We start from the raw sequence: 22,266 nt of genomic DNA, 5'->3' as shown, positions 1-22,266 counted from the left end.
GAACAGGGCTATAAACAATATGTAGAGAGGTAAAGAAAGAAGATGGTCGCCACAGGAACAGGGTTATAAACAATATGTAGAGAGGTAAAGAAAGAAGATGGCCACCACAGGAACAGGGTTATAAACAATATGTAGAGAGGTAAAGAAAGAAGATGGTCACCACAGGAACAGGGTTATAAACAATATGTAGAGAGGTAAAGAAAGAAGATGGCCACCACAGGAACAGGGTTATAAACAATATGTAGAGAGGTAAAGAAAGAAGATGGTCACCACAGGAACAGGGCTATAAACAATATAGAGGGAGGCAAAGAAATAAGGTCGCCACAGGAACAGGGATATAAACAATACAGAGAGAGGTAAAGAAAGAAGATGGCCGCCACAGGAACAGGGCTATAAACAATACAGAGAGAGGTAAAGAAAGAAGATGGCCGCCACAGGAACAGGGCTATAAACAATACAGAGAGAGGTAAAGAAAGAAGATGGCCACCACAGGAACAGGGATATAAACAATATAGAGAGAGGTAAAGAAAGAAGATGGTCGCCACAGAAACAGGGATATAAACAATATAGAGGGAGGTAAAGAAAGAAGATGGTCGCCACAGAAACAGGGATATAAACAATATAGAGGGAGGTAAAGAAAGAAGATGGTCGCCACAGAAACAGGGATATACACAATATGTAGAGAGGTAAAGAAAGAAGATGGTCGCCACAGGAACAGGGTTATAAACAATATGTAGAGAGGTAAAGAAAGAAGATGGCCACCACAGGAACAGGGTTATAAACAATATGTAGAGAGGTAAAGAAAGAAGATGGCCGCCACAGGAACAGGGCTATAAACAATACAGAGAGAGGTAAAGAAAGAAGATGGCCACCACAGGAACAGGGATATAAACAATATAGAGGGAGGTAAAGAAAGAAGATGGTCGACACAGAAACAGGGATATAAACAATATAGAGGGAGGTAAAGAAAGAAGATGGTCGCCACAGAAACAGGGATATACACAATATGTAGAGAGGTAAAGAAAGAAGATGGTCGCCACAGGAACAGGGTTATAAACAATATGTATAGAGGTAAAGAAAAAAGATGGCCACCACAGGAACAGGGATATAAACAATATAGAGGGAGGTAAAGAAAGAAGATGGTTGCCACAGGAACAGGGATATAAACAATACAGAGAGAGGTAAAGAAAGAAGATGGCCGCCACAGGAACAGGGATATAAACAATACAGAGAGAGGTAAAGAAAGAAGATGGCCGCCACAGGAACAGGGCTATAAACAATACAGAGAGAGGTAAAGAAAGAAGATGGCCGCCACAGGAACAGGGCTATAAACAATACAGAGAGAGGTAAAGAAGATGGCCGCCACAGGAACAGGGCTATAAACAATACAGAGAGGTTTAAAAAATGTAAAAAATATTTTTAAAAGAAGATGGCCCCCACAGGAAGAATATAAACAATAGAGAGGTAAAAAAAAGGAAGATGGCTGCCACAGGAAAAAGGCTATAAAGAATATAGTGAGGTACAAATAAAGAAAATGAGAGAGAAATGGAGAGCGAGAGAGAGAGAAACTGCTTCTGCTATTTGTCTACAGAACACTATAATGACTTAAAGGCGACAGAAGGCTGCGTTTGTAAGGCTGTGCCAGGACTGGACATGTGTGGGGAGACCAGAGACGAGAGCAAAAACTCACTTCAGGAAGCTTAAAACGTGTATTTGGCTTTATCTCTATTAATTGGCCCAAATCGATCTCAATTGCTCACATCTGTCTTATGCATTTGTGGTTAGAAGCCTTTGAAGACTCGGACAGTGACTTACAATAGGAGAGTGAAGGCAAGGGAGAGGGGAACATGGGAGTCTGTATGGTAATAATTGAGTTTCTTGACGAAGAGGTAAAGTCAACGTGCCACAGGGAGCAAGAGGCTGGGTGGGATTTCGCGTGTAGAAGGGAGAAGACCCTGGACATCAGGGAATGAGCGGAGGAAAAGGAGAAGAGCAGAGCGGCCGATTGGCTCTGATGATAATGAGTCTGTCTCGGGTAAGGAAACACTTAATGTCTTCCAGGTGCTGTAATTACCAGGAAAGCGATGGATAGAGACAGGGAGAGAGAGAGAGAGAGAGAGAGAGAGAGGGGAAAAAGAAAGTGGCCCTCCACCACATCACTCAACCGGTCCTTGTCGCGGTATGCCTGAGCGATTTATTGACCGTCCCAGGATGCACTCTGTCAGAGCTGAAGGAGCGAACGGAGAAATGGAGGAGTAGAGAGATGGAGGGGGAGGAAATATGAATGGTAGTGGTGAGAGGTGAACGGGCTGGGTTCCTGCTGCTCATTGATAATGACATACCTGTTCGTCAGGGCGTCCGTTAGCTCTAAGTAGTGTGTACTGGAACTAACTGGAAAATCAATATGGCTTCCTCACAGGACAGGCTGCCATGCCGCCCAGGCAATCCTCTCTGACTGGCAGCTGCAGCCAAAGGTCGTCCCTAGCGACCGGAGGGGGGGTGAAAGGTGGAATAGGGGGTAGCCGCCGCCAAGGTTTGAAGCTTTCAGGACAGACTAACGACATGGAACTGGCCCCGACAAAACGCTGGGTGATTTTCTTTGACTGACCACCCTGTCCTCTCCCCATTCTGCTACTGAATACCCCTCTGCTTAAGCCGTCTCCTCCCCACCAATTGGCAAAGTGCTACTAGTGTCCATCACAACAGAAGCTTCTTCAGAGAACCACAGAACACAGTCCGGGAACCAGGAGGATGGAACCAGGAGGGCTGGAACCAGGAGGGCTGGAACAAGGAGGAACCAGGAGGGCTGGAACCAGGAGGGCTGGAACCAGGAGGGCTGGAACCAGGAGGGCTGGAACCAGGAGAGCTGGAACAAGGAGGGCTGAAACCAGGAGGGCTGGAACCAGGAGGGCTGGAACAAGGAGGGCTGGAACCAGGAGGCTAGATGTGACTGTACATAGCCCTTAGTCAATAAAAGGGGCACTGTTGAACAACTCTGTTCGGTTAAAATACTACAAGTCAACCAAGTGAGAACTCGAGGTTATTCTGAGAGGAACATCCTGATGACGACCCACATTGAATATTCAGAGTATTTTGTAAATGACCCCCCACCCCCACCCCAATGTGAGCTGTGTGTTTTGTCTCAGCCAGGATACTAACTTTTTGGCCCATTTTCATATTCCGTTCCATAAACCGCAACAGCCGAAGCAGTGGGAGTGGCTCCACAGCTCTCCAATCAGACTTACACTTCCTTGACTTCAGCCAATAGCAGTGCAGCGACACGGCCTCCCCGCCCCTTTTCCCGCCCTCCCAGTACACAAGCATCCAGTGAGCAACTTAACACCACATGTACTACGGAGTGGCAACCCATAGCTGGCATTTTGAGAGGCAGGAGGACGGACACATCTGCTCTATGACTTCTTCATCAGATCTGCCAGGCAGATGCTCTGTGTGTGTGTGTGTGTGTCTGTCTGTCCGAGTGTCTGTCTGTGTGTCTGTCTGTCTGTCTGTCTGTCTGTGTGTCTGTCTGTCTGTGTGTCTGTGTGTCTGTCTGTCTGTCTGTGTGTCTGTCTGTCTGTCTGTGTGTCTGTCTGTCTGTCTGTCTGTGTGTCTGTCTGTCTGTCTGTCTGTCTGTGTGTCTGTCTGTCTGTCTGTGTGTCTGTCTGTCTGTCTGTGTGTCTGTCTGTCTGTCTGTGTGTCTGTCTGTCTGTGTGTCTGTCTGTCTGTGTGTCTGTCTGTCTGTCTGTGTGTCTGTGTGTCTGTGTGTCTGTCTGTCTGTCTGTCTGTCTGTCCGAGTGTCTGTCTGTCCGAGTGTCTGTCTGTCCGAGTGTCTGTGTGTCCGTCTGTGTGTCTGTCTGTGTGTCTGTCTGTCCGTCTGTGTGTCTGTCTGTGTGTCTGTCTGTCTGTCTGTCTGTCTGTGTGTCTGGTCGTCTGTCTGTCCGAGTGTCTGTCTGTCCGAGTGGAGTGTCTGTCCGAGTGGAGTGTCTGTCCGAGTGGAGTGTCTGTCTGTCCGAGTGGAGTGTCTGTCTGTCCGAGTGGAGTGTCTGTCTGTCCGAGTGGAGTGTCTGTCTGTCCGAGTGTCTGTGTGTGTGTGTCTGTCTGTCCGAGTGTCTGTGTGTGTGTCTGTGTGTGTGTCTGTCTGTCTGTCCGAGTGTCTGTGTGTCTGTCTGTCTGTCCGAGTGTCTGTGTGTGTGTCTGTCTGTCCGAGTGTCTGTGTGTGTGTCTGTCTGTCTGAGTGTCTGTGTGTGTGTCTGTGTGTCTGTCTGAGTGTCTGTCTGTGTGTCTGAGTGTCTGTCTGTCTGTCTGTCTGTCCGAGTGTCTGTGTGTGTGTCTGTCTGTGTGTCTGTCTGTCTGTCTGTCCGAGTGTCTGTGTGTGTGTCTGTGTGTGTGTCTGTCCGAGTGTCTGTGTGTGTGTCTGTCCGAGTGTCTGTGTGTGTGTCTGTCCGAGTGTCTGTGTGTGTGTCTGTCCGAGTGTCTGTGTGTGTGTCTGTCCGAGTGTCTGTGTGTGTGTCTGTCCGAGTGTCTGTGTGTGTGTCTGTCCGAGTGTCTGTGTGTCTGTCTGTCTGTCCGAGTGTCTGTGTGTGTGTCTGTCCGAGTGTCTGTGTGTGTGTCTGTCTGTCCGAGTGTCTGTGTGTGTGTCTGTCTGTCCGAGTGTCTGTGTCTGTCTGTCCGAGTGTCCGACTGTCTGTCTGTCTGAGTGTCTGTGTGTGTGTCTGTCTGTCTGTCCGAGTGTCTGTCTGTGTGTCTGTCTGTCTGTCCGAGTGTCTGTCTGTGTGTCTGTCTGTCCGAGTGTCTGTCTGTGTGTCTGTCTGTCCGAGTGTCTGTCCGAGTGTCTGTCCGTCCGAGTGTCTGTCCGAGTGTATGTGTGTGTGTCTGTCCGAGTGTATGTGTGTGTGTCTGTCCGAGTGTCTGTGTGTGTGTCTGTCTGTGTGTCTGTCTGTCTGTCCGAGTGTCTGTCTGTGTGTCTGTCTGTCTGTCTGTGTGTCTGTCTGTCCGAGTGTCTGTCTGTGTGTCTGTCTGTCCGAGTGTCTGTCCGAGTGTCTGTCTGTCCGAGTGTCTGTCTGTCCGAGTGTCTGTCCGAGTGTCTGTCCGAGTGTCTGTCCGAGTGTATGTGTGTGTGTCTGTCCGAGTGTATGTGTGTGTGTCTGTCCGAGTGTCTGTCCGAGTGTCCGTCCGTCCGTCCGTCCGAGTGTCTGTGTGTCTGTCTGTCTGTCCGAGCGTCTGTCTGTGTGTGTGTCTGTCTGTCCGAGTGTCTGTGTGTGTCCGTCCTTCCGTCCGTCCGTGTCTGTCTGTCTGTCTGTGTCTGCCTGTGTGTCTGTCTGTCTGTCTGTCTGTCTGTCTGTCTGTCTGTCTGTGTGTGTGTGTGTGTGTCTCTGTCTGTCTGTGTGTGTGTGTCTCTGTCTGTCTGTGTGTGTGTCTCTGTCTGTCTGTGTGTGTGTCTCTGTCTGTCTGTGTGTGTGTCTGTCTGTGTGTGTGTCTCTGTCTGTCTGTGTGTGTGTCTGTCTGTGTGTCTGTCTGTGTCTGTCTGTGTGTGTCTCTGTCTGTCTGTCTGTGTGTGTGTCTGTCTGTCTGTCTGTCTGTCTGTCTGTCTGTCTGTCTGTCTGTCTGTCTGTCTGTCTGTCTGTCTGTCTGTGTGTGTGTCTGTCTGTCTGTGTGTCTGTCTGTGTGTGTCTGTATGTGTGTGTCTGTCTGTCTGTCTGTCTGTCTGTCTGTCTGTCTGTCCGAGTGTGTCCGTCTGTCCGAGTGGGTCCGTCTGTCCGAGTGTGTCCGTCTGTCCGAGTGTGTCCGTCTGTCCGAGTGTGTCCGAGTGTCTGTCTGTCCGAGTGTATCCGACTGTGTCCGTCTGTCCGAGTGTGTGTATCTGTCTGTCAAGACTGCGTCTGACTGAGTCTGTCTGTCTGACTGCGTCTGTCTGTCTGTCTGACTGCCTCTGTCTGTGCGTCTCTGTGTGTCTGTGCGCGTCTCTGCGTGTCTGTGCGCGTCTCTGTGCGTGTGTCTGTGCGCGTGTCTGTGCGTGTGTCTGTGCGCGTCTCTGTGTGTGTGTCTGTGCGCGTCTCTGTGTGTCTGTGCGCGTCTCTGTGTGTCTGTGCGCGTGTCTGTGCGCGTGTCTGTGCGCGTGTCTGTGCGCGTGTCTGTGCGCGTGTCCGCGCGCGCGTGTCTCTGCGTGTCTCTGTGTGTCCGTGCGTGTCCGTGCGTGTCTCTGTGCGTGTCTCTGTGTGTCTGTGCGTGTCTCTGTGTGTGTCTCTGTGTGTCTGTGCGTGTGTCTGTGCGTGTCTCTGTGTGTCTGTGTGTGCACGCGTGACGGCCAGATGCAGAGGCCCAGCCAAGCAATTAGTACCACGGCCTGATTTTTGGGCCCACTGCCTCCTACAGAGAGAGCAGCTGGGTCCATGCACCAGGGCCTGGGTGACGCCTTCGAGTGAGTGTGTGTTGGTGTGTGTATGTGTGTCTGCCTGCCGGTGAGCCACTTTCCCTGTGCCTCTCATATTTCCACCGGCAGAAGAGAGGAGAAAAGAGAGAATAAGCTGCAGCTAAAAGCCCCTCTCGCTGCCTGACATCCTCCCCCTTATCATTCACTTGAAAGTACAAAGCGCGCTAACTCAACCAGACACAGGAATAAAACTGTTGCACATTTTTTTCTCTTCTTCCCCACCAAACATCTCAGGCCTCTGAACTCAATTCCTGTATTCCTTATTTATAGCTCTTCTTCTCCAACGAGAGAGAGGGAGAGCGCGTGAGGGAGAGCGCGCAAGAGAGAGAGAGAGCAAGAGAGAGAGAGAGCAAGAGAGAGAGAGAGCAAGAGAGAGAGAGAGAGTGTAAAGGAACAATGTATTCTAATGTATTCACTGAGGAGAAGTTATTCATTCTGTCAGAATTCCTACTTCAAATATCTCCATTACTCACAGTGGGGCGACTGGAGACGTCTAGGAACATGAATCTGTATCCAGACAGGCATAAGAGAGCTTATCCATGACATACATCTTGGTCATCATTGATTTCACTAAAGAAGAATGACCACCATTATAAACATCTATTAGATACATTCAACGAGCAAATATACCTGCCATACAACTTCCAATGAGTTATCCAGACTCACTACTTAGACCCAACGTTCAGGTCAAGTTGCAGATTGGATGGACGTCAAGATTCCCTTCAACATTGAAAACAGATAACTAAGAATATATATGGAGGCAAAACATACACGAGGAGGGATGGTTGGCGACATTGTGTTGTACACCAGCGAGGTGCTAAAAAAACAAAACAGCAGCCGTATATCCCATAACCCCTTGGGGCTCGGCTGAGTAATCTGGTAGCTCACTAGCTAGCCTCTCCAGTAGCTGGGCAGATGTGGTAGTGTGTTGGGGGGAGGGGAGGGGGGGTACTTTCGAGAGCGAGTGAGTCAGAAAAAGAGGTGCTTGTCAGAAAGCAGAAGTGAGAGAGAGGGGTTATGGACCCTGTCCTGGTGGAGTGAGAGGATCACTGTGGAGTCGTCACACAGACTCAGATCAAAGACTGACTCTTCAGGCAGGCCTCATCCTCTTTTACTCTATTCAGTACAGACCAGAGAAAGATCTTTAGGCGCCGTCTGATAAAGTGGGATGTTTTCACACAGAGATAAAAAGGCAGAGAATAAAAGATGACTTCGAAAAGGGCTGAAAAGAGCCTCAAAAGAAGCAGTTTAGTATCTATGACATGTTTTTATTTCTCCCAGGTACGGAGTTGCTCTTTGCTGTGATTGGTCCAATAACACGTGTCACGTTATGCTACATGGATACTATCATATTTGTGTTGATGGTAATAAATCTAGTTTAAGTTATACACTTACCCTAAAACATAACATGAGCATATATTGGCTACATAAAATCCCCCAAATTATAATAATCATTATAGCATGTGTATTAACGTGTAATATCTGCATGATTAGCATAATCACCATTGATGCACTGAACATGGCCTTGGATGACTTCAAATAGACGCCAGAATCCAAAATGCCATATAAGGCACAGACACCAAAGCGGAAGTACACGGAGATGAAACCGAATTCTGGAATCTCTGCAGTTCTGTAGTGTACTCTAACATGATGGATTCTGAAGGAGGCTATCGGAAATGAACTCTGTTTGGCTATGGTTCTGAGACTATTTGTTTTCGTTCTGTTCCTACAAATCAGCTGAACCCTAGAAGAAAGTGTGACAAGCCTTAAGAATAAGCAGCCTTACTTCGCCAAAAGCGAACCTTTCCTTGAAAAAAGTCCCTCTGGATCCACACGCTAAGGGAACATCCGTGATAACTTTGAAACGAATAGTGAATGATGAGTCCAAAAGATGATTCACACAAAATGTTCGTATGAATTAAGGAGAGGTCAAAGGATGGGGCCAAAATACACACAAGCGCGTGCCCATGTGTATGCACACACACACACACACACTCTGAAACTACAGGACATTGTGATGACTAACTACACCTAATATAACCTCAATAATAACATCCATGCATAGACACTACCTGAACACCAAAAACCCACACAACAAAAACACCATTCTAGCGTTGCATGCGTTGCCCATAATAGGTGCAGTGTTGTCACGACAGTGTGAAATCAGTTGAACTCCGGTTCACACAATTTTGCTTCAGTCGCTTATGAAGGCAAGAATTTATATTCCAGATATGTGTATATTGACCCTGTCTGACATTCAGAGTGTATTTACAATTTGTCTTTATAAGTCATACTTACTGTCACCATATATTTCATTAAGCTACAGTTAGCATGTTACTTTACATTTGGACATTTTCACGACTTTGAGTGTGTCCCATCCCAAATGGCACCATGTTCCCTATATAGTGCACTACTTTTGACCAGGGTCCATAGGGCTCTTGTACTATATAGGGAATGGGGTGTCATTTGGGACACACACTTGGGGGCGTGTATTCATCTCTCAGGGCCTGAACTGTGCTTTTGATATTAAACAGTCTTGCAGTCTAAAATAAAAACCCTTAACCGTTCTTTTTTTCTTTCTTAAGCTGCACGCCAAGGGTCTTTGAGTACTATTCCTCCAGTCGGGCATGATTCAGGGGAAAAGAATGTCAAATCTCAACAGTTTTGCATTTTTTAAATCTTCACAATAAATCAAGGTTGTAAGTAAACCATACATCACGCAGTACCTAATGTAACGTTGCCTGTTCGGTTAGAGTTCAAGTATTTTCGCTAGAAACTTCCAAATGAACGTTTGCGTCTATGTGGCTTATCTTGTCTCTTGACAGCGTCAATTCTACTACGGTTCTAGTCCAGATCCAGAACATTGCTAATAACAACAGATAGTATGTTGTAGGTTGACTACAACACTGACATGAATGCCACTCCAACTATAAACCAAAGATAGGAACAGGTTCATATAACAGAAGGTTAATGCAAAAATACCAAATATGCAGGATCATGAGAAAATTACCAGATTGCCTGTGTGTGTGTGTATAGCATGCCTATACAGTGCATTCAGAAAGTATTCAGACCCCTTGAATTTTTCCACATTTTGCTACATTACAGCCTTATTCTAAAATTGATTAAATACATTTTTCTTCTTCTCCATAAATCCACACAATACCCCAAAATGACAAAGTGAAAACAGGTTTTTAAAATGTTTGCAAATGTATTAAAAAGTATATATTTTTTTAAAGGAAATAGCTTATTTACATAAGTATTCAGAACCTTTGTTATGAGACACCCGAAATTGAGCTGAGGTGCATCCTGTTTCCATTGATCATCCTTGAGATGTTTCTACAACTTGATTGGAGTCCACCTGTGGTAAATTAAATTGATTGGACATGATTTGGAAAGGCACACACATGTCTATATAAGGTCCCACAGTTGACAGAGCATGTCAGAGCATAAACCATGTTACGAGGTCGAAGGAATTGTCCGTAGAGCTCCGAGACAGGATTGTGTCGAGGCACAGATCTTGTGAAGGGCACCAAATCATTTCTTCAGCATTGAAAGTCCCCTTCGCCAGGGCAAACTGAGCTATCGGGGGAGAAGGGCCTTGGTCAGGGAGGTGACCAAGAACCCAATGGTCACTGTGACAGAGCTCCTCTGTGGGGATGGGGGAACCTTCCAGAAGGACAACCATCTCTGCAGCACTCCACCAATTAGGCCTTTATGGTAGAGTATCCAGACAGAAGCCACTCTTCAGAAAAAGGCAGGACAAGCCAAAAAGAACCTAAAGACTCTCAGACCATCACAAAAAAATCGAATCAAATTGTGTAGACTTTACCGTGAAATGCTTACTTACAAGCCTTTAACCAACAGTTCAGTTCAACAAGAAGAAAATATTTACCAAGTAGACTAAAATAAAAAGTAATAATAAAGATAACACAATAAAAACAAGGTATATACAGGGGGCACCGGTACAGAGTCAGTGTGGAGGCTATATACAGGGGGCACCGGTACAGAGTCAGTGTGGAGGCTATATACAGGGGGCACCGGTACAGAGTCAGTGTGGAGGCTATATACAGGGGGCACCGGTACAGAGTCAGTGTGGAGGCTATATACAGGGGGCACCGGTACAGAGTCAGTGTGGAGGCTATATACAGGGGGCACCGGTACAGAGTCAGTGTGGAGGCTATATACAGGGGGCACCGGTACAGAGTCAGTGTGGAGGCTATATACAGGGGGCACCGGTACAGAGTCAGTGTGGAGGCTATATACAGGGGGCACCGGTACAGAGTCAGTGTGGAGGCTATATACAGGGGGCACCGGTACAGAGTCAGTGTGGAGGCTATATACAGGGGGCACCGGTACAGAGTCAGTGTGGAGGCTATATACAGGGGGCACCGGTACAGAGTCAGTGTGGAGGCTATATACAGGGGGCACCGGTACAGAGTCAGTGTGGAGGCTATATACAGGGGGCACCGGTACAGAGTCAGTGTGGAGGCTATATACAGGGGCACCGGTACAGAGTCAGTGTGGAGGCTATATACAGGGGGCACCGGTACAGAGTCAGTGTGGAGGCTATATACAGGGGGCACCGGTACAGAGTCAGTGTGGAGGCTATATACAGGGGCACCGGTACAGAGTCAGTGTGGAGGCTATATACAGGGGGCACCGGTACAGAGTCAGTGTGGAGGCTATATACAGGGGGCACCGGTACAGAGTCAGTGTGGAGGCTATATACAGGGGGCACCGGTACAGAGTCAGTGTGCAGGGGTACAAGCTAGTTGAGGTAATCTCTACATGTAGGGGGGCTGAAGTGACTATGTATAGGGGGCACCGGTACGGAGTCAGTGTGCAGGGGTACAGGCTAGTTGAGGTAATCTCTACATGTAGGGGGGCTGAAGTGACTATGTATAGGGGGCACCGGTACGGAGTCAGTGTGCAGGGGTACAAGCTAGTTGAGGTAATCTCTACATGTAGGGGGGCTGAAGTGACTATGCATAGGTAACAAACAAACAACGAGTGTACAAAAGGGAGGGTGTGGGATCTCTCTGGTCTGATGAAACCAAGATTGAATTATTTGGCCTGAATGCCAAGCTTCACTTCTGGAGGAAACCTGGCACCATCCCTACAGTGAAGCATGGTGGTGGTGGCAGCATCATGCTGTCATCTGCCTTTTTCTGAGGAGTGGCTTCTAACATCTCTAGAGAGTCCTGAAAATAGCTGTGCAGCAACGTTCCCCATCCAACCTGACAGAGCTTGAGAGGATCTGCAGAGAAGAATGGAAGAAACTCCCCAAATACAGGTGTGCCAAACATGTAGCGTCAAACCCGAGAAGAGTCGGGCTGTAATCGCTGCCAAAGGTGATTCAACAAAGTACTGAGTAAAGGGTCTCTGAATACTTACGTAAATGTGATATTTAAGATTTTGCACAGCAACAAAAAATAACTTTTTTTGCTTTGTCATAATGGGATATTGTGTGATGAGGGGAAAAAAAACAATTTAATCAATTTTAGAATAAGGCTGTAACGTAACAAAATGTGGAAAGAGTTAAGGGGTCTGAATACTTTCCGAATGCACTGTATATGTGTAAACACCAAATACACCCATCATAAGTGAAAATAATCACAGACTTGAGGTTACATTCCTTAACTTGAACCAGGAAATAGCCAATAAAACAAATCCCTCAATTAAATTAAAATACCCAACAGAAACACCCCTTAACTACAGTTTTATAGTTTTTCAACATCCAGGCTTATAGTTAGTTAATCAAGACAGTGAGTTTTGTGAATCTGTCCCGAGGTCTCCTACTAGGGTTGGGCCAATATATGATCAAATTGAATATCGTGATATTTGACATTAACGATATATCGGGAAGTGCAAGACTACTCGATTTGAACTTAACAAATCAAAAACTGTGAAGTTTTATCAGTTAGGCTGTTTAAATATGTTGAAAATGAAGTCTAAATTAATTAACTAAGCCTTACTGTTTCACAATACAAAGTTTATTTAAAGTTAAGATCATAAATAAGCACAAAAAAAGCACAGGCTGGAATGATTTACTCATTAACTGCGCAAAACAATTGTATCAGCTATTGCAATATCTGGAGTAGCATATCATAGAAGATGTCTCCCCAAATATCACCCAACCCCATCTCCTGCACTACAGTAATCTGTACTGTAGTGTTAGTAGCTTCATCAACACTACTGGAATCTATGAGAACGTCAAGTCCACAGGCATTTGCCATTTTACTGTTTAAAAAAATAATTAAACTTTTACAGAAAAACTGTTTGCAGAGAGAAAAACTGAAAAACACTATCACTTAGTTTCTACCAACTTTGTGGCTTATTTCAGTATCCACACTGTATTTTCAGCGGTTGCATTTTCCAGTCTTCAGCTAAACCCGATGCTACAATGAATGTGGTGAGAATGAGAAACTAAAGCTAAATAGAGTACATGAGTATTCCAGGAATGTTTCAGTCCATTAACCTTTGTGTCGTGGTCATGCTGACCAATCTGTGGGAAACATAATGTATATTTGGCGCAAAAAGCATATTCTCCAAAATGGGAAATAATCGTTGTGTTTTTGTAATACTAAACAAGAAAAGGCATTGGCTGTATAAAGCCTGCATAACATTGAGACAATAGTGTTTCAGTCATTTACTAATATTACCATCAATTACATTTAAAATGTTAGTCTGTCTCTGTTTAAAGAGCCAAACAATCTGCGTAAGCGGTTTTTCCCTCGTATGTCCAATCACGTGTTAAATTAGCTTCGCTGACTGTTGTATGATAATATATTTTTAAAGGGATCAAATATACATTTGAAATAACTTCATAACGTACATAAGAATGCATAAGAAGGTTTTCATATCATTAATATAGATTTTTGATAAGCAATGTTAACTCTGCGTCATTGCATCGTTGGGTGCTTTGCTTAACACCACAACAAGGATCTGGAGATATTTCCAGCTCCAAATAGCTAAAAGTCGTTGCAATTAAAACACTTATGTCTAATTAGGCCAAAAGCCTCGAGGGATCCCGGCATAAAAACGATGTCCACTGGACAGAGAATGTCCAATTGACTCCCTAATGAATTTAATGCCAAAGCTCCTAACAACCTGCGCCTCATTAACTTGAGTAGTCTACAGCGGGAGGACGGGCAAAGAAGCTTCAGAGCTGCAGATAGATCAATAGTTTTGCAAACAGGACTTTAACTTAAGTAGCTTTCATTTAACTGATGCGTTACTTTTTGGGCTATTCTTTTGCAGCATCACTGTCTGAGGACCAGTCTCACACCCCGCCTTCTCCCCGCGCGTCTCGGTGCTTGTGCCCGCGAGGAGACGGTGATTGGTTCTTAAGTCATCTAACATGAAGTCTGGGGTGATAAGAGGACTTCAATTACAATCCCGGGCCCGCGCGAAGAACGCCTGTCCGTTTATTATTCATCACCGACAAGGTTCACGCGCCGATAAAGCGATGACCAGATTAAAAGTACGTGCATTTTTGGAAAACCACGCACAGCGCACAATGAGAAAGAAAAAGCCGGCTGTTTATGACTTTAGAGTGATTTAAAAATATAATTGAGCTTCTTGGAAATCAATTACATATTTAAATTGTTGTAATATGAATGTGAAAAGATAAACATCAGACCTTTAGCTTTTTTTTCCTGAATTAGGCATTATTAAATGTAACATGCGCTTTATAAAACGACAAGGGCAAATAGGCTGCAATAAAACAGGCCCCAAACATAGTATTGAAGAACTATGGAATACCACGTTAACATCTCAAAGGGTCTTACGATGTTAATTAAAATAATAGGCCTATAGTCTTATTATCGTCCATCACATTTTATAATGACACGCGTGCTAAAACTTGCTCTGCAGGTGCGTGTAGTCCGCATCCATTCTAGGAGGAATTGTTCTCCGTTCTTAAATTGTGCAATGGCATGAAATGGGTCAAATATGGAAGTAATATTATGTTAATTTAGCCGATAGAATATTAGGGAAATTAGTAGGCCAAATGTGTATGGGAATACAATAAACCACATTTCAGTGAGGGGAAGGTTGTTGCTCTTAATCCGATATCCGAGGGAAGTTACTGGGTGTAATTTTAACTATTCAGGCCTATAATCTACTGTCACGATACACCAAGATGAAATCACTAGGCACAAAATGACAAACAAAAAGCATTTCCTTTAAGACAAGTGGTTTGAAATGTGAACAACTTTTAGCCTATTAGACTGGAGAGAAAAAAATACTCAAAATCAAGAAAACATAATGATATGCTATTTTATGGAGAAAAAAACACAAATATTAGAAATATTGTACACTCACTGAACATTCGATTTATCTCGTTAACCTGATTATCACACACCGTGTTGAACCCGCAGCCTGGAGACGCGCTTTCTAATAAAATTGGTCTTTCTTGTTTCTTGACGCACAAATGTCCTAAAACATCAGTCAAAAAATTGCTTGGTATACATAAATTTGCAATTCACTAGAAATATGCAAATGCACGAATAGTCCAATAATTCATACATACTATAAATGTACAACATTTAAAAAACATATTGGTTTCATTGTCAAAAGCGATTAAAACATTAGTGCTGATGTTTATAAAGTAGTATCAAGCCTCATTAACTGCCATAGAAAAACAAAAGGGTTCCAAATTGATGCCATTCAGACATGAAGCGAGCCAGTAAATAAACACTTCCCTTGCAAGGTATCCAGCATCACTCAATGCGCAACCTATTCTCCTTCTAAATGTTTCCATTTTATATTGAGCACGTGCACACCTGCGGGGGGGCTAGGTCAAGGCAAAAGAGACACAGCTGTCTTTAAAACATATTAAATATACTTCGTAGAAAAGAGCACAAAGTGTGTATACGAAAAGGAACCGTTTATCTTCCTATATCTCGACCTGGGAGCAGAGGCTCCGCGCGCAGGATGTTGGAGAGCGAAAGTGTGCCTCTCCTGAAAGAGTGCTTCTCGGAGAGGCCTCTGATTGGCTGGTTGCACTGACAGCTCCGCCGTTGATTGCAGGAGGAGAAGCCCGACCCCTTTCACTCTTCTAGGGGACCATTCATAAACTACACAAGTCCAGCTCGCACAGCTGAGTGTGGACAACAGTGGGACAAGGTAGGAGAATAAACGCGTAGTTTTCACGTTCAACCGATCGGACAAGGAGAGATGAGTGGTCACGACCAGAGCTTTATCCTTTAGGGTCTGCAAGCGCGAGGACACGGACGGTATTATACTGTACAATGAGCCCACCCCATTCTGGGGCTGCCTACTGCATATGACTTGGACTGATATTTAGTAGCCTATTACGTTGCATCCCTATCGGTTTCCTTCCGACACTGTCTGACGTCCATCCGCTGTGTACGCAAAAAAGTTGAATTATATATATTTTCCATTGCTTGGGGAAGAGCGTTTCGCCTCTGGCTTTACCGGTAAGCATTGGATCCGTCAACGTACTGCGACTCTCCGGTGTACAGCCCGGACCTCTGCCCAAACATGATCGCGACGCAGGCAAAGCTGGTCTACCAGCTCAACAAATACTACAGCGAGAGATGCCAAACTCGAAAAGCGGCCATTGCAAAGACTATCCGGGAGGTGTGTAAGGTAGTGTCGGACGTCCTGAAGGAGGTCGAGGTGCAGGAACCCCGGTTCATCTCCTCTCTCAGCGAGATAGAGGCGCGCTTCGAGGGGATGGAGGTCATAGCCCCCAACGAGTTCGAGGTGGTCCTCTACCTCAACCAGATGGGAGTGTTCAACTTTGTTGACGACGGTTCTCTGCCCGGCTGCGCTGTACTGAAGCTGAGCGACGGCCGCAAAAGAAGTATGTCTCTCTGGGTCGAGTTCATAACGGCCTCGGGCTACCTTTCCGCCCGGAAAATCCGTTCAAGGTTTCAGACTCTGGTGGCGCAAGCGGTGGATAAGTGTAGCTACCGTGACGTGGTTAAAATGGTAGCAGATACAAGTGAGGTAAAACTAAGGATCCGGGAGAGATACGTGGTTCAGATCACCCCTGCGTTCAAGTGCACAGGGATCTGGCCTAGGAGCGCAGCCCAGTGGCCCATGCCCCATATCCCCTGGCCTGGTCCGAACCGGGTGGCCGAGGTCAAGGCCGAGGGCTTTAACCTGCTCTCCAAAGAGTGCTATTCGTTGACCGGGAAACAGAGCTCGGCTGAGAGTGACGCCTGGGTCTTGCAGTTCAGCGAGGCCGAGAATAGGCTCCTGATGGCGGGATGCAGGAAAAGATGCCTCTCGGTCCTGAAGACTCTCCGCGACCGTCATCTCGAGCTACCCGGTCAACCACTTCAGAGCTACCACATGAAGACCCTGCTGCTGTATGAGTGTGAGAAACACCCGAGAGAGACCGACTGGGATGAGTCCTGCCTCGGAGATCGAATCAACGGAATTCTGCTGCAGCTCATCTCGTGTTTGCAGTGCCGCAGATGCCCCCATTATTTCTTACCAAATTTGGACCTGTTTCAGGGGAAGCCCCACTCGGCCCTGGAAGCTGCCGCAAAGCAGACGTGGAGACTGGCGAGGGAAATCCTCACTAATGCAAAAAGTTTGGACAAATTATAAACTGTCGAATTGTCTGATTGTGATAACTATTGCTATTTAGGGCCGAGGTGACGTTTTTTGAGATCACTTCAGAGTGGAGGAAAACGTTATGATCTTGGTATCTCCGAGCAATGTGAAACAATTGAGAAATTAAAAACAAGCAAAAAAAAAAAAAACTTTTACAACGGAGTGTAATGGGACATTGCCATTCAGAGAGGGAGAACGTGAAGGTACATTAAGCTAAATGTAATACTTTTTGTTGTTGTTTTGTTTTAAAATGTTTTCACAAAGTGAATAAATGTTTATTTAAAATTATATGCACAAAATCTTTAAGTGAAAGAATAAAAATGTCGTGTGCCAAGTTCCAATTTTTCATTACGTGACCTTAAACTGAAATGTTAATAAAACTAAAGAAAATGACATTACAACTTGGCCTTGTGTTTGTATACATGTTTTGAGAACTGGCATTGTTTAGTATGCGTAAAAAAGAGATAAAGAGGATCGTGAAATCAATTCCTGTGTGAAAAAAACATAATTAATGTGCGTAAAAAAAGGAATGTTGATACATTTACATTCGGTAAATCTTGGGCCTAGATTCATTTGATACAAAATACGAGTTGTGCATGATTATGCATATCAGAGAACATGCATTAATTTTCGTCTTGGAATAATTAATATATCACACTATAATTTAGTTAAATTTGATGAAAATTGTTTTAACAAAAGAATAACGTCTATTTACTCGACAGTTTGATGTCGATATGCTATATGGCTGCAAAAATAATATTTAAACACACCGGTATGCATGTCTGTTATTACTGTGTATTAACTATTGGGGAGAAATTGCACGAGGATAAAGAGAAACACAACAACCACTTGTAGTAGGCCCATTCACCAGAATAGACCATTGCTAATTTCAGGTTAATTCATTTGCCGTTACAATAGAAAAATATTAAAGCATGAAAATCAAAACCTCAAATGTTGATTAATGAACGTATCTGTTGTTATAACTATATTATGATTATAACTGTTATTGCCAATAACCCTGGGCGCAGACTGCTGAAAAAAAGATACACAACTGTCACTCAATGACTAGCCAGGGAAAGTCGGGGCCCATTTCTTAACGAGACCTGATTCATATTGCTTTCGCTACGAGTGACTAAACACCACGCGGGAATATTAGTACAGTAGGCTACCCATTAGCAGCAGCCTATTTGGTTTATCACTGAACTGTTGAATACAAATAGAAAGAGGATGTTTTGAAATTAATACTAATTACTATAGCCTGTTATTTAGGATATTCAAATGAGTCATATAGGCTACATTTCAAAGGTGTCGAATAATAAATTCAAGTCATTTCATGGTTTTTATTCTCAACAAAATTTACCACAACATAAGCCATTGGCCAACACACTATTCCTGATTCCTGGGCTGTATTTCACGAACAACTGAAAGACCCGAAGGAAGAAGAGCAGGCCTAGTCTTCTCTCTGTATCAGGCACATTGTATTATGATGTGCGATAGACGAACTTATTTTTGAAACGTTTGCTTGTGATGCTTCTGCAGGGTCTGAGGCCTTTGTGTATCGAATCTGCAGCGCAAACACCCGTTTTCAGAGAGACGTGATGTTGTCAATGACGTAGCCCACTAAACCAATGCAATTCAAGCATGAGTGAAGCTATAGCTTAATGTTAACTTTCACGACGCAAATACACACACCATATAACAGCATCATAGCCTATACGGTTGTTATAATCTCAATTATAGAGATTATTGAGTCTCGATCTACATTTGGATTATTCAATAATTATTTGACCTGATAATGATCGCAGAAGTCGAGGCTGCTTACAGTCGTCATGCAATAGCCTAAAGGCTTTTAGTCTACGCATGTTCATGGTTGGAGTTATTTACTAAATTATTATAAAGGCTTTACAAAGCAATTAGGCTGTAGAAAAGCATGGCTTGGATGTGCTGGGGTCAGGGAAGGACTGGGAGAAAGGCCTGAGACATTTTGAAAGCTGATTTTACAGAATGGCGGGAGGGCCTGCTTTGGATCAATGGAAGTTAAAGCCCTTCTCTTACCTTTGGATCGATCGTCTTAAAGCTGGCCTCATCTTCATCCACCTCGAAGTAGAGTTCAGATGCAGTGATGGACAGCGTTCCTTTCACCACCACCGCCGGGGCGACCAGCTGAGCGCTAGTGCTCATGTTTACAGGGCCTAGGAGACAGACAGGGCCCAACAACGGCACGGGCCAGAAAGCAAACATTAGCCCCCTTTACAAAAATCACCCCCTGCCCCTCCTCGAGAAAACGATAGTTTTTTTCAAAGGGCAACAGCGTGTAAAAGTAAACATATAAACTCAACAAGGGCACGCACTGACTTTGATGGCTCTTTTTGTCTCCGTGAAAATACCATAACAATATAGAGAAGGACACATATGCATTTTTAATGAGGGAAAATATTTGCTCTAGGCCAGGGCTGCCAACCCTCTTCCTGGAGATCTACCGTCCTGTGGGGTTTCAATCCAACCCTAATTTAACACACCCGATTCTACTAATTAGCTGCTCAACGAGACCTTAACTAGCGGAATCAGATACGCTAAATTAGGATTGGACTGAACCTACAGGACAGTAGATCTCCAGGAAGAGGGTGGGCAGCCCTGCTCAAGACGATGGGTCGGTTGTATAGGCCTATCTATCAGATGCGAGGTCAAGAAAAAAATACATCTGATTCTCAATTGTATAATTTCTAGCTTAAACCTGCATGCAAATTATTTGTGTAACTGCAATTTAAATTAAGAATGCACACAATTATTATTAGCATTATTATTAGACCTAATTTCCTTGCTAGATCGAGTTAGATATAATATGGCGTGTTTGTAAGCACTGAAACCAGAATCACCATGATCTGAACAGTTCCTCTTTAGACTACAGGGAGGGAGAGGTGGTTTGACCCGCTGGGTAAAATAAAATATCAGCATCTGCGTAACCCAAGACAGACCAGCTTTGTCAAAAAATAGAATCAGCTGTCAATCAGGCCCCATTGATTGCGGGCTGGTGCTACGTCTGTTTAATCTCTCATCAATCTTAATTTATGCCAGTATGACAATGAGAAGGCCGCTCGAGGGAGAAACGTGTAAGCTCTTGCCGCTCCTGCCTCGCGCTCCACGTGTGCAGAAGCATTGTATTTGCAGATGTGCCGCGCGGCAGAAAGGGGCTTCAGAGCCGGGCTTGATTTCCCCAAAGCACCCACGTCTTTCCGAAACGGATGGCTATGGAATAAACAGATATGTTCATTTGTTGCCGTCACCCCTCCCTCCCCCTAGCCCTCGGAGCATTGTGAGCATTAGCATGTAGTCCGGGCGCGAAATAAAATTTTTCAATCACTGCCATGGAGACATTCAATTACACCTGGTGTTGTTCCGACAGACAGCTGCCTGTACTGGGACGCTGCGTCCTGTCTGCCTGTCTAGTCAGAGGAGTAGGAGACCCACATGACAATTTCCACTTCATTTCAGAATCCATGTCACTTTATTATGCATGGAATCTCCCCTTAACCCTATTGTCATCGTGGGCGTTGTTTTCATATAATTGCGCTCTGAGCGCATTTATATTAGTCTACAGTGGGTGAACAAGTTATAGTGGAAAGCCATGATGTGGGGAAATTGAGGATTATATAGGATGCAATCCGATTAGTAAAATAACTAATAGGCCTATAGGAGTTCCAGGTATAGGGAGCACTATTTACATCAATATGGGTGTGAGATAATGGATTTAAAGTGGATAAGAAATTGGACAGCAACATCATTTTATGTGTTTGAGTCTTGTTAACGACAAAGCCTATAGTCTTTTTGATCTCCGCCTTTACTATTTATTCGACATGGATTCATATAGGAAAACTGCACATTTAGAGCAATCATAAACAACTAAAGACACAGAAAATGTTTAAGGTCCATAGTGCTATTCTAAAATGTGAAAATAATACCGTTTAGCTAAAAGCAGTGCACCTATACGCTATGCCCAATCATAAAATAGGCCCACATGGGACGCATGTATCAAAATATCGCACTTGTCACGAGTACAAATTTGCGGTTTTCATTTAACATTTAACATAAAGGAAGTCGGAGGTAGGCCCCAAAATAGAAATGAACCTCGAGGCCAAAAACATTAAGACAAAATGCACAGTTCACTTCTACTATTATAGGCCTATTCTCAACCTCTCGATTATTAAAAAAAAAGTGATAATTACTGTGTCAAAAGCTAACTATGAATCATATTACACAAGCGTGTTGGTACTTTTGTACTATAATTTCATAACAAACAAAAATGAGCTTTGTTTTGAGATATGTGAACTTGTAAACAAGCGCCAATAGGACATGTTTGTGTGTGTTATTATCCTCTACTCCCCCAAAGCCAGAGCATCACAAAACATCATGAGACTCCAGGGGTAATGGGAGGCGCTGGGGAGGTTATCCCCCCTTATTAACCGTTCGGGAGCCCCGTTATCCTGCATACGCGCCTCAAAAGTACCCGTAGCAGCACCCGCACGCATTAGCAATGGAGACGCTTTAAAGGCGGGAGGGGGAGAATTCAACTAACGTGCGTACCCAGCCCCCTCTAGATGATGCGCGCGGGGACATGAAACGGATGAGCTGCATGCGTTACCTGTTAGGTTCTCCAATTCCTTCTCCTCCAAGGATGATAGAGTGTCATCGTCGCCATCCAACAATATCTCACTCTCAGAGTTGTGATTTCCCATCGCGTGACTTCTGATTGACTGTTTGCCAAGGAGGATATCTTCCTCCGGAGCTGAAAGAAGAAAAGCATTTTAAACCGCAATCCAAACGTAATTGTATTTTTACCAAGTGACTTTTCTGTACAGAGGTTAGTATCCTAACAAGAAACGTTTGAAATATATAGACAACAAATACGCTGCTATTCTGGGCTATATTTGATGATAGTTTACTATATCACAGGTATGACAGACGTTAAATTAAAAAGATTACTGAAAATGCAAGGCTATATAATCTATTCATATTGTAGCATATCAATTGATCAATAATTCGTACTACGAAAGTAAAGTGAATAGTCAAATGTCAATATTAATATTCATTGAGTTGAGTTGTCTATTTTGCCAGAAATGTATTTAATTATTTAGGCTAAGTCTTGACGTCTTGCATTGGATTCAAGAATGGATTCGAAATTAAATTGTTCAAAAGTATTTTAGGATTTGACAAAATAGCATGAATAAGTCTGATAAAAATTGAAT

The 22,266-nt window shown here is 44.4% G+C and overlaps 2 protein-coding genes across 2 annotated transcripts in view; one reads left to right on the top strand and one right to left on the bottom strand.

The window, feature by feature from the left end:
* The window catches only part of LOC115124200 (lipopolysaccharide-responsive and beige-like anchor protein), a 295,402-nt gene that overhangs the window by 136,618 nt on the left and 136,518 nt on the right, over positions 1-22,266 (bottom strand). The window contains exons 17-18 of the mRNA XM_065024108.1: positions 21,663-21,806; positions 19,079-19,215 (exon numbers count right to left, since the gene is read on the bottom strand). Coding sequence (XP_064880180.1) covers positions 19,079-19,215; positions 21,663-21,806 — 281 coding nt within the window. The remainder of the gene's footprint in view (positions 1-19,078; positions 19,216-21,662; positions 21,807-22,266) is intronic.
* Positions 15,511-17,428, top strand: LOC115117217 (protein mab-21-like 2). Its single transcript, XM_029645685.2, has one exon. It carries the CDS (start codon positions 15,938-15,940, stop codon positions 17,015-17,017), a length of 1,080 nt encoding a protein of 359 aa, XP_029501545.1. The 5' UTR covers positions 15,511-15,937; the 3' UTR covers positions 17,018-17,428.

Source organism: Oncorhynchus nerka, linkage group LG11, assembly GCF_034236695.1.
Source record: "Oncorhynchus nerka isolate Pitt River linkage group LG11, Oner_Uvic_2.0, whole genome shotgun sequence".
Classification (NCBI taxonomy): Eukaryota; Metazoa; Chordata; class Actinopteri; order Salmoniformes; family Salmonidae; genus Oncorhynchus; species Oncorhynchus nerka.
Note: the sequence above shows the minus strand (reverse complement) of the source record. Positions and strands in the feature narration are given on the sequence as shown.